This window comes from Gopherus flavomarginatus, chromosome 12 (assembly GCF_025201925.1).
Source record: "Gopherus flavomarginatus isolate rGopFla2 chromosome 12, rGopFla2.mat.asm, whole genome shotgun sequence".
Lineage (NCBI taxonomy): Eukaryota > Metazoa > Chordata > Testudines > Testudinidae > Gopherus > Gopherus flavomarginatus.
Genome location: NC_066628.1, coordinates 45,222,363 through 45,234,446, shown reverse-complemented (window position 1 = coordinate 45,234,446; position 12,084 = coordinate 45,222,363). Strand labels below are relative to the sequence as shown.

Below are 12,084 nucleotides of genomic sequence, written 5' to 3'. Positions count from 1 at the left end.
GTGTCACAAAGCTAATCATGTTCGTAAGGAAACTGTCCAGATAAATATCAGTGTAGCCTGAAGTCTAATCTTTCTTACATTACAGACAACGCTTCACGTTATTAAAATGAAAGAATCTTAAATGCTGCTTTTTCTTTTCACTGTTTAATCTCCTTGTTTACATTTGGTATTTCTCTCAATATTTCTGAGGTTGATTTTCCTGTTCTCCTGTATTAACAAGAGTCCCACAATGTTTGGGTTGTAAGCACTAAGGGAAATATGTGTTCGTGTTGTTTACATTTTAATTTTAAGAATAATGTTCATTGCAACTGTGTGTGTGTGTGAGTGTGAGAGAGAGAGAGAGATTGAGGTCTGGTCTACACTACACGTTTAAACCGAATGTAGCAGCGTTAAACTGAATTAACCCTGCACCCATCCACACAACGAAGCCCTTTATATCAATATAAAGGGCTCTTTAAACCGATTTCTGTACTCCTTCCCGACGAGGGGAGTAGCGCTGAAATCGATATTGCCATGACAGATTAAGGTTAGTGTGGCCGCAATTCGACGGTATTGGCCTCCGGGCGATATCCCACAGTGCACCACTGTGACCACTCTGGACAGCAATCTGAACTCGGATGCAGTGGCCAGGGAAACAGGAAAAGCCCCGCGAATTTTTGATTTTCATTTCCTGTTTGCCCAGCGTGGAGCTCTAATCAGCACGGGTGGCGATGCAGTCCCAAATCCAAAAAGAGCTCCAGCATGGACCGTACAGGAGATACTGGATCTGATCACTGTATGGGGAGACAAATCTGTTCTATCAGAGCTCCGTTACAGAAGACGAAATGACAAAGCATTTGAAAAAATCTCCAGGCTATGATAGACAGAGGCCACAGCAGGGACTCAGCACAGTGCTGCGTGACAAGCGTAACGGAAAGCCAAAGAATCAAATGGACGCTCATGGAGGCGGGGGGGGGACTGAGGACTACAGCTATCCCACAGTCCCCACAGTCCCCAAAAAGCATTTGCATTCTTGTCTGAGCTCCCAGTTCCTGAAGGGTCAAAAACATTGTCCGTGGTGGTTCAGGGTATATCTCGTCAATACTCCCCCTTCCCCCACTCCCGTGAAAGAAAAGGGAAAAAAAATCATTTCTCACCTTTTTTCAGCGGCACCGTATGTCTACTGCATGCTGCTGGTAGTCATGCTGCTGCAGCGCTGAACAGCAGCATCCCCTCCCCTTTCTTTCCTGATGGCAGATGGTGCAAAATGGTGGAAAACCGTCCTTATCATCCCGTGAGTGCTCCGGGCTGACCTCGGTGAGGTCGGCCGGGGGCACCTGGGTAAAAATGGGAATGACTCCTGGTCATTCCCAGCAGATGATACAAAAGGCTTGGTAACCATCCTCATCATAGCAGCTGGAGGCTGAGCTCCATCAACCTCCCCCTTTCATGTCTAAAGAAAAGATTCTGTACTCCCTGGAGGGTTGGGGGAGGAAGTAAGCAAAGGGTGGGGTTGTTGCAGGGGCACCCCCTAGAATGGCATGCAGCTCATCATTTCTGCAGGATCTCTGGGGCTCTGACACGGAGCGGCTGTCTCTGGTTCTTTAGTACACTTGCCCCATATTCTAGGCAGGACTGACTCTATTTTTAGATAAAACATAAAGAAGGGAATGACCCGGGGAGTCATTCCCATTTTTGTCCATGCGCCCCCGGCTGACCTCAGCGAGGCCAGCCAGGAGCACCCATGACAGCAGCAGACGGTACAAAAGGATTGATAACCGTCATCGCCAATTTCCAATTGCAAATGGTGCAAAATGACTGATAACCATCATCTCATTGCCAATTTACAATGACAGACAGTGCAATAAGGATGGTAACCATCTCTGCTACCTTGCAAAGGCAAATGAATGCTGCTGTGTAGCACTGCAGTACTGCCTCTGTCAGCAGCATCCAGTATACCTACGGTGACAGTGACAAAAGGCAAAACAGTCTCCATGGTTGCCATGCTATGGCGTCTGCCAGGGCAATCTAGGGGAAAAAGGGCACGAAATGATTGTCTGCCTTTGCTTTCACGGAGGAAGGATTGAGTGACGACATTTACCCAGAATCACCTGCGACACTGTTTTTGCACCATCATGCATTGGGATCTCAACCCAGAATTCCAATGGGCTGGGGAAACTGCGGGAACTATGGGATAGCTACAGGATAACTACCCACAGTGCAATGCTTCGGAAATCGACGCCAGCCTCGGTACATGGACGCACACTGCCGAATTAATGTGCTTAGTGTGACCGCGTGCACTCGACTTTATACAATCTGTTTTTAAAAAACGGTTTCTGTAAAATTGTAATAATCCCGTAATGTAGACATCCCCTTAGGTTTCAGAGTAGTTTTAGTAGTAGCTTTAGAGAGAGTTAGCTAACACAACTAAAAATTTGGTTCTAATCTGGCCTGATATCCCTTTTCCAGCCATCCTGTCGTAAATAATAAATAAAATACAGCATTGTTTTTTAAGAGTTTAATCTGACTTGAGACTGAAGATTACTCAACTGTGATGTGAAACTATGCAACTCTTAATTCTCTGAGAGCCAGGCTTGAACCTTTTGCTAGAATGATTCCCCTGGACTGCAGGATCACTGTACAGCTTGGATTTGGCATCTCTCAGTACCCATTGTCTGCTAACACTGAAGTGTGTGTTATAGCCAAACTGCTTTAATGACATTCCCCAAGTATGCTAAAATATTGTCACAAATGTTCCACAAGAGTCACACACAGCTGCATTTATGCTCACTCAGCTCTCTAGATTTTTTTATTATTAGCAGATTGAGTAGACGCCTCACACCCAAAAAGTCTGATACTGCTGACATATTTAAAAGTAAAATTTGCATCCAACAAAGTACAGCATGCTCACCTCATAATTTTTGTTGGTTAGAGGGTCCTATCAGTTTATAATGGACAAAAACAGCTTTCCTACATCTCAACTATTGGAATTCCCTCTGTCTATAATGGACAGATATTCCTCACAAAAGATACTTTCTGAGCACCTAGTACTCTGAAGAAGGGAAAGTTCAGAGCAGCGTGGGAAAGGTGTCAAGCACAGAAATGACTCTGTAATTTCCTGTTACCATCTCTCAAATCCAGATGAACTTATTGAATAGACTGTCATTCAAGGTGAATGATTTCTTTGGAACGTTTTTGTGATTGAAATGACCCAAGGAGACATGTTATGTCCTTTCGTACCCTTCTAAAATCCCTTTCTCGCACATGTGTAGTCTTATGAGAAACCAGCAACAGAGCTTCCTGCATGACACCTAGAGAATAGAATTCAAAGCAGTACCTCCAAGTGCAGACAGTGCTGCTACAGTACTTATTTTTGTGATAGGAAATGTTATTTGCATGGTGCTGTACTTTTCAACAACATAAATATTTAGCCTCAACTGGCCAAACCAAGGAATCTTGCTTGCTCTTGAGTTTGTATCTTCTGGTTGTCAACTGTACAACTAATTCACAAGTCTTCATTTTTGGCAGGGGTTATTATTTTGGAATAGAATGTAGTACTAATACAACCATAAGCAACACTTTCTGATGTCACTAGCTGTCGAATTGCACATTTTAGGAAAGTTAACAGAAATGGTGAGCAGCTGTTTTAAGCATGAAGAACAAGGTGTTTCAAACCTAGTGTATATTTTGTTTCCTTAAATCCCTTTGGTTTCCTGTTTTGTATCATTGTTCTTATTGTTATTAACAAAAAGTATGATAAAATGATCATCTATATACATGGACTTGTTTAACTAGGTGAACAAAGATATATGACTTGTTTAGCTGTCTAATATACAAACTTAAGAGTGTGACTTTAGGCTCAATTTTTTTTTTTTAAATGCTGGCTATACATACGTTGCTATTAATGTGTGCAATTAAATAATTTTAAAGAGTTTTATTGCAGTAGTTATCACAACTATCCTACTCATTAAATTTCCCATTCTGTAGATAGGGAATATGGTAAATATTACAGTAACATTAAATAAGGAAATGCAGTAAATGCTCATTTATTAATGGCACCCACTGTACTAGAATAAGCAAGATTCCAGAAGTCCCATAATATTGGTTGAGGGCTGTATTCCTTAGTTGTCAATGCTCATACTCATTGACAGCTCATTTCCATGGAGGAGCTTGCTAATTAGGGTACATATTACTGCGCAGAAGTGTGCATTATTGCTCCTCTTTGTGAGTGTGGTTTCTCTGTGCAGCTGGTATTTAATATTGATCAAGTTGGTATTAAGGATGTAAGAAGAGAAGCACAGATTAGTTACTGTCAGGAGGGTGCCAAAAAATGACAGGTGCTGTCCAGAACACGCTCAGAAAAATTATAGGAAACTTCTACTTTAAATGTTTCAGTATAATGGAATTTATCAAGTTTAATTGATTTCTGAAGCTGAGTAGAGCCTTTTCTGGATATGTACAAGGCTACGTTTCATTGTAACAAGAGCTGAATTCAGACATGATGAATGCAGATGTAATTCCATTAAGCCCACCTATACCGTGTCTAAATTCGTTCCCATATCAGTAACCTTTGTGTAACGAAAGAGAAGAGCAGGGTTTAAAGAGTGGCCTTTACTTTCAGTGCCTACAGGGAATCTCTAGCTTTGAAATAAAGAAATTAACACTTTAAAAATAAAGTGTAGCTTTTCACACGGATTTTATTGCTGAGCTACATCTTCACATGAGGAGCAATAGCAATTCGACCTGTGGACAGTCGGTTACTCTTTCATTCCAAAAGTCAATTTAATCATTTGGTGTTTTATTGATTTATAGTTAATGACAAAACACCCTGCAAAAAGGCTTGGCTGTGGGCCTGAAGGGGAGCGTGATGTCAGGGAGCATGCATTCTTCAGGAGAATCGACTGGGAGAAACTGGAGAACAGAGAGATTCAGCCGCCATTCAAGCCTAAAGTGGTGAGTGAGACGCAGGATGTCTCCCTTTTAAAATGCACTGTTTGCAGTCAAGCCTCCCTGTGGTATGAGGCTAATGCCAGCTTGATGGCATTGCAAGACAGCTGTATCCCAAAAGGTGTGACATTTCTTAAACCAGGCACTTTGATGATGACAGACTGCCAGTGTAGGTAGTGCATCATCAAAAATGCCACAAAAGTCTTACTGAGTTCCTGATAGGAAGCCTTTGATATAGCTGTGCTACATGAAAACACAGTTGACTAAATGGGAGTCAATTTGCAGAGATTTTCTGTATAATAAAATCCCTACTTCCTTAATGCTTTCTATCTGTGTTTGGCTGAAGTGTTGTGACCTATTCTTTTAGACGCAGGCCTTGTTGGTTATCCATGTATTTGCAGCTCAGAATTGCATTACCATAATGTTAGCTACACGTGAACACCATTCGGAAACCTCATCCAGTGCACAATTCAGCGGACTGCCTACTTTTGATGGGCTTTCCCCACAAGGAGCACTCAACACTTGTGTTCCGTGATCTGCACTGGCTTCAGTTTAAGGAGCTAGGTTTTAATCTGGAAAGCTCTAAATGGCATGGTGTCTGTTTACCTGAGAAATTGCCTGTCTCTTTGGGGGCATGGCAGCTATTCCACTGAACACTTGAACTGACAGCCCATGGTATAACTGCTGGGGTATTTTCACTAAAAAGCTTCAACTTCAAACTGTGCTTCCCATATTGGTTTTACAGAGTCCAAGTTGGTTGAATTTCCAGGTGTGCCACAAGGCTCTTCTCTCTCCCAAGATTTTCAGTAAGAGGGTAGATTAATTAAGGGATATAGGTAAATTACTAGGGTGGTTTTCGGTACTCCTGCCATGTTCATAGCGGAGGAGAGTTTATAATTAATCTGATTTATGTGTAAGGTTTGTTACTATGTAGTGTGCCTGTATCTGGACCATTGGATAGGCATAGTTTTAGAAATCCAAATAAGTAATTGATCCCTTAATTAATTTTAGTACAGTAAGTCTAATCTACTTTGAAGAATTAGTGTTTGTCATCCAGCTCAGAATTTCTTTCAGCTTGTAACATGATTGATAAACAAAGGCTCAAAAGAGAAAATAGGTTAAATCTGAGGAAGAGGAAAGCCAAAGCTGCCAGAGACCCCTGGAAATTGTCTTACTGTAGCAGCTCTCCTCTACAACACTTGTTTTGTTTCTGTTTAGTAGCATAACAAGATGAAAGGAATCTATGTAATCGTACTCCATGTAGATAGATGGGGAGCACACAACAGTATGCTTTAACTGTTTTATCAGCATGAGTCCGGGATGGCCACATTACTCAGGAATGATGAAACCTTGAGTGACATAGGTCATCACAAAGCTTTATACAATACCATGCTATCATGTATTTCTGCATATGCTATGTGTTTTATAGAAAAACAATGTTAAAAACCCCTTTCCAAAGCATTTCTTGGTTTGGTTTTTTGTTTTGTTTTGTTTTTTATGTTATAGCAACTCTAGAGGGCTCAGAGTAGGAGAAAAATCCCAATAAATTAGTTTAGATTAAAACTCTTCTATAAACGAATGACCTGAATAGCTTGCCTTTACTGTGAGATCTGATATTTGGGTACATTTCATGGCTGGAGGTAAATGCTGTGTGTTTCATTAGAATCAACCCTTTCCAATAATATAAAAATGCTCAATTCTTGGTCTTCAGGATCAGAAGATATCAGACCTCAAACCTGCCACTATGCAGGACTGAATATTGTTGCTCACGGTTCTTGGGCCAGTGTTCTGTATTTAGGGGTCAGGGAGGGTGGATGGGAGATGGTGCAGGCTCTTCACTTATGGAAAAGAAAAGTACATTTCTCTGACCAATTGATGGCAGCTGTTTGAAGCTATTCAGAGATTTGGAATGTTAGAGTAAATCTCACTAAAGATGGATCAGTGAACAGAGGGCAGGTGCTACCCAAGGAGAGCATATATTCTCAGGGGTGCTAGAACAGTTTTTATAGTGGGAGTGCTGAGAGCCATTGAACCAAGGTGTAAATCCTGTATACATGGAAACCCCACGCACCTCTATTTCCTGCACCTATGTATAGTCGTCTCTTTTTGAGAGTCATATGCATACTTTAACCTCAACAGGAGGTATGCTTGCATACCAAGAGATGCATATACTGAGCTAGTAAAAGTCAGGCTTATCATAAAAAGTGAATGTCACACACACACACACACACACACACACACACACAATTGTGTAAATAAGTAAGGAAATGCACATGGTTCTATTCGTGACCATTGGTGGTTCTCCAACCGGGCAGACAGCTAGGGAATTGCTTTTTCAGACACAAATTATGTACATTTTTCATCATGCAATGTTTGTGTCAAAATTAAAGCTAAAAATAAACCATATCTCCATTAGTATCAGCATGTCTGATCCTCCAAAGAGCTGAGTGTGCTGAACTCCCATGGAAGTTAAGGAGAATAACCTCAGCACCTCACAGGCTCTAGACCCACGTTTCCCATATGAAACTTTATTAAAGGATGTAAAGTACTAAAAGCATGAAATACAATCTGATTCCAATATGTCACATTTAATTGCAGAAAGCTCTATCACAGCTCCTATTTATATCATATTAGGGGATTCATCACCAGCTGTGCTTTTTCTCGGCTGCTGATTGTGACTTATTTTATTTATACAGGTTGCTGTTGAAACATACCTAGATAAATCTAGTATTAATGTGGCTGCTTTACTTTCTTAGACAATCATTTTAAATACAAATCTTGTGTCCTTTGTTATTGGTTTACCAATACATCCTAGTAACTAATTCTATTTATATTGATTTTCGGGTAAAAACATCTTCATAAGAGCCTACAAGTATTTGTAAAACTGGATTTAATTATGTCATTTTGCAGAAAATCTTACTAGGTATAAGCGGCTCTTGTAACTGAAATAGGGAATCAGTTCCTTGAGGCCCAGTCCTGCAACTTTTATATGCACAAGTAGTTCTTACTTATACATGTAGTCCTGTAAGGGACTAACCAGGAGAAAGTGGGCTTGCAGAATAGGACTTTTTTTTGCTGACAATAGAGGTACTTTCCTATCATGTTATATGTTTGTAACACTGGTGTAACTAAGAGGAAAAATTGGCCCTGCTTTTATATAGCTATATTGAAATATTACATTGATTTTTTTTTAATACCCTAGAACTTTTTGTTTTGACAAATGCATTATAATTAATTATATAAGTAAAATAAAATTGAAGCAACTATAGAACAAACTAGCAAATTTTCCCTGGCTACCTGAGACTGAGGTATAATTATGCCTTTCTACATCTGGAAGTATGTTTTTAATTAATAAAGTACTTCTTGAGTCTCTTCATTTATCAAGAGAAGTCATCAGACAATGGGTAAAATTTTCAAAAGCACCTAAGTCCCATTTTTCAAATTGACATATGCATCCAATTACACTTTACTCTTAGGCCTAGTCTATGCTACCGCTTAAGTCGATGTAACTTACATCGCTCAGTAGTGTGAAAAAATCACCCCCCTGAGTGACATAATTTGCATCAACTTAATGCGGTGTCTACACTGCGCTGTGTCAACACTCTCCTGCCAACTTAGCTTCTGCCTCTCGGGGAGGTGGAATACTGAAGTCAATGGGAGAGCGCGCTCCCATCGACTTATCGAGTCTTCACCAGACCCACTAAATCGATGCCACTGCATTGATTGCAGTGGCACTGATTTAGCTGGCCAGTGCAGACAAGCCCATAGATAAACATAAGAAAGATAGAGGTCTATGGAAAAATAACAAAGCCCGCACAAATGTCCCTGTCTCATTTTCCTCACCCCTTCAGAGTCCACTGGGTCTTAGTCAGTGTCCTTCTAGCAGGTCCAGGATTCTTCCTTTCTTCCTGGCCAGCCTTATCTTTTTGTTGTGGTCTCCTTTCCCCTTCCTGAAGAAAGTCCTTTTACAAAGGGTATGGCTACACTGGAGAGTTGCAGCGCTAGCGGTGGGTTTACAGTGCTGCAACTTACTCACCGTCCACACTTGCAAGGCACATACAGTGCTGCATCTCCCTGGCTGCAGCGCTGGCTGTACTCCAGCTCTGCCTGGGGTATAACGATTGCAGCGCTGGTGATGCAGAGCTGCTCCGCCAGTGTGGCCACCAAAAGCTCTGTAATTGGCCTCCAGATATATTCAGAGGTATCCCAGAATGCCTGTTCAGCCACTCCCAACAGCGCTGCAAATGCTGCATATGTGGCCACACTGCAGCGCTGGTAGCTGTCAGTCTGGCTACACTGCAGCGCTTTCCCTACGAAGACAGCTGTAACTCCCAGCGCTGCACAGCTGTAAGTGTAGCCATACCCAAAGTTTCAGCCCCCTCTCTCAGGTGACACCCCCGAGTGGCTTCATGTCCCTTGTCAGGTGATTCATTGCTTAGTTAAATTCCACCTGGGACACTGGTTGTTCTCGGCTGCAGCCAGCTCATTGTTCGAAAGGTGCTTCCATTTGAATGGAAGATCATTCATGTTAATGACTCTTGCTTGCTCTCCATCATTAGTCCACTGCTAGGGGCACAGAGCGTCTCTGCTAATAACCACAATAGCCAAGTCTAAGTTGGAAGTTAAAAGGCAACAGTGAAGCACAGACAATTTATAATCAAAATTTCATTTACAAAACAAAATGGGGTTTATGGTTACATACAGACATACACAAATCTGTCATACTCTGCAAAAAAAAAAATATGGAAGAAACTCTGCCTTTTTTTTCTTATTTTTTAAGTGAATTTAGTTGCTTGTGAAAGATGCCAGACTCTTGGATAGCCTCGGGGGATTGATTTCCTCAGTTATCCATCGAACGAATGCAGAATGGGCTACTTTGCACCTCCTGCCTCAAACCTGAATTGGCTGAAAAAGAAAGTTCAAACACCACTGCCTGTTCTCTCCTTGGACTTTCTTTTGATACGTCCAGAAAGAGTGTTACAGGAGATTTTCAGGCTTTAGGACCTTGCATGGAGCTGCAGGACTGTTCTACTGACTCTCAGACTTTTAAGGCCAGTGGGGACCATCATGTTCATCTAGCCTGACCTCCTGGTGAAAGCCAGGCCAAGCAGGTCTCCTTCACTCCAAACCAAGAGTTTGTGTGTGTCTGCATCGGAGGGATAGTTCTTCAGCTTCATGCGGAATCCTACAACTTGACATTTTGTCACAGATGCAAAGTACTTTTTGGATACTGCCTTTTTACCAGGAACATGGCTGAGAGCTCTAATATATTTCACATAGTCCACCAAACTGCCATGAAATGATTTTTGGATGCCCTAGACCTACGCAAGATATGAATTTGTACTGTACCTGTGAAAAATTCTTTTATCCAGTTACCAATTCACCAGGCTTGTTTTGAAAGCTATCCACGAATGGTCATCCATCTAAACACAGAAACCTGGGAAGAAAAACCCTGTTTCAGAAACTAGATTTTCAAAAATTAGGATAATCTCTTGGCAAATTTTAAACAATATGTATCAAGAGTCAGAGCAGAAATTAAAAGGAAACAAAAACTAGTCTAAAGGAAAATCATTTTACGCTTTGAAAACTACAAGCAATAGTGAATGTGGTAAAGATTGTAATAGGATTCATTCATGCCAGATGCAGAATTATTGTTAAGTGACTGCAGACATAGTAGAAGGGGGATCGACAATGGAGACATTTTCCCAAAATTTCCCACTGTTGCTAGTCCTGTTTCAGCTCCAATAATGGGAGCCTTGGCGTAGGCCACTGGGTCCAGAGACATTTTTAACAACCTGATAATTAGATTCCCTCTTAGAAGGAATAGATGATGCAACATTAAAGATGTTTGTGGCCTTTATAACCAAGGACTCCCAATATTACTACCACCTGTGTGCCTGAATCAACGTAAGCATCTGCTACAGACAGGGCTTAAGAAATCTGACACAAGCTATATGTTGACATACTGTAGTTGCTGTTCATGAATGAGGGTAGGAAAAGATTATTTGGAGACATTTTTAGACTTCATGTAAAACAAAATGACAAAAAAGCCAGTTAATGTTTCCCTTTTGTTTTAAGTCCAAGTAATTTTTATACAGGGCCAGAGGAGATAAGATATTTTGCATTTCAGTAGATTAAATACAAACTTAATTTCATGTCAGCTAGTGGCAATTTGTTTAGGAACACACATGGAATATAATAGTGTGAGCCTCCCCAAATCATCTCTGATTACAGTGTATAGTTTAGGAAGGCTATGTATCAGCACAACCCAATAATAAAATACTTGCAGGTTCTAGATTAAATTCTTTTGCCGTTTTACTGGTATTTGACCAACAATCTGTGACAGCAGCTTGAAGGAGATGTCACCTTCCTGTGTGTGCTTAGAATATTCTAATTCTAGCCTATGCAACAGGGACCTGTGACTGAAAGAATATTTTTTCATCAAGACGTAGAACAGTCTTACTCTTCAGAGTTACGCTAGTTACAGCAATTTTGTGGTAATAAGATTTATAAAGCAGGTGGTTAGACTATCAGTGATAAAATTATTTAAATGGTTCATCTTTGCATCACCTGCTGAGCTTCCATTGACTGAAAGCACTTATCGGGCATTAGTTTTCCTTTTGGCAGCATAAAATGCATTTGTCAAAGATCTTATAAAAAAAAAAATTAAAAAAAAAAGTTTCCCAGTTAAGTGAGCCCCTTTACTGCTGCTTTGAATTGATTGCCATGACTCTAGATTGATTTGATGGTTATTAATTGTGGAACATGCCTGCTTTCTCACAACCCTGAAGATGGAGAGTTTTACCCTTCACCAAAATTCAGTACTGTCCATTCTTGTTCTTCAGCACTTCTGTACCAAAATGCACTGGCTTCAGTGGGCATCGAGGTGTTCGGTGAGCACATGTTCAGAACGCTGGGTGACATGATAAGCAAACTAACATAACTCTTTAACCAGTTGGAGTGTGTTTCTGTTTGTGTTGATAATAAACTGAACAAATAGCCTTGTGAACACTATAGTCAGTGTCCTGCGCATGCAGTTTTTATTTAAAACATAAGACATCTTGTGCCCAAGACAGCAAAAATTCTTTGCAGCTTTGCTTTCGCTTCAGTATCATTATTATTTCTGCTAGGTGCTCTACAAGATAATTGGGAACAAGG

At 40.8% G+C, this 12,084-nt stretch overlaps 1 protein-coding gene across 4 annotated transcripts in view; it reads left to right on the top strand.

Moving 5' to 3' along the window:
* The window catches only part of PRKCA (protein kinase C alpha), a 315,869-nt gene that overhangs the window by 297,045 nt on the left and 6,740 nt on the right, over positions 1 to 12,084 (top strand). For 3 of the 4 annotated variants that reach the window (XM_050920648.1, XM_050920651.1, XM_050920650.1), the window contains 2 exons: positions 4,792 to 4,932; positions 11,772 to 11,819. In XM_050920648.1, the coding sequence (XP_050776605.1) occupies positions 4,792 to 4,932; positions 11,772 to 11,819 (189 nt within the window). The remainder of the gene's footprint in view (positions 1 to 4,791; positions 4,933 to 11,771; positions 11,820 to 12,084) is intronic. The other variant, XM_050920649.1, reaches the window with a different exon arrangement.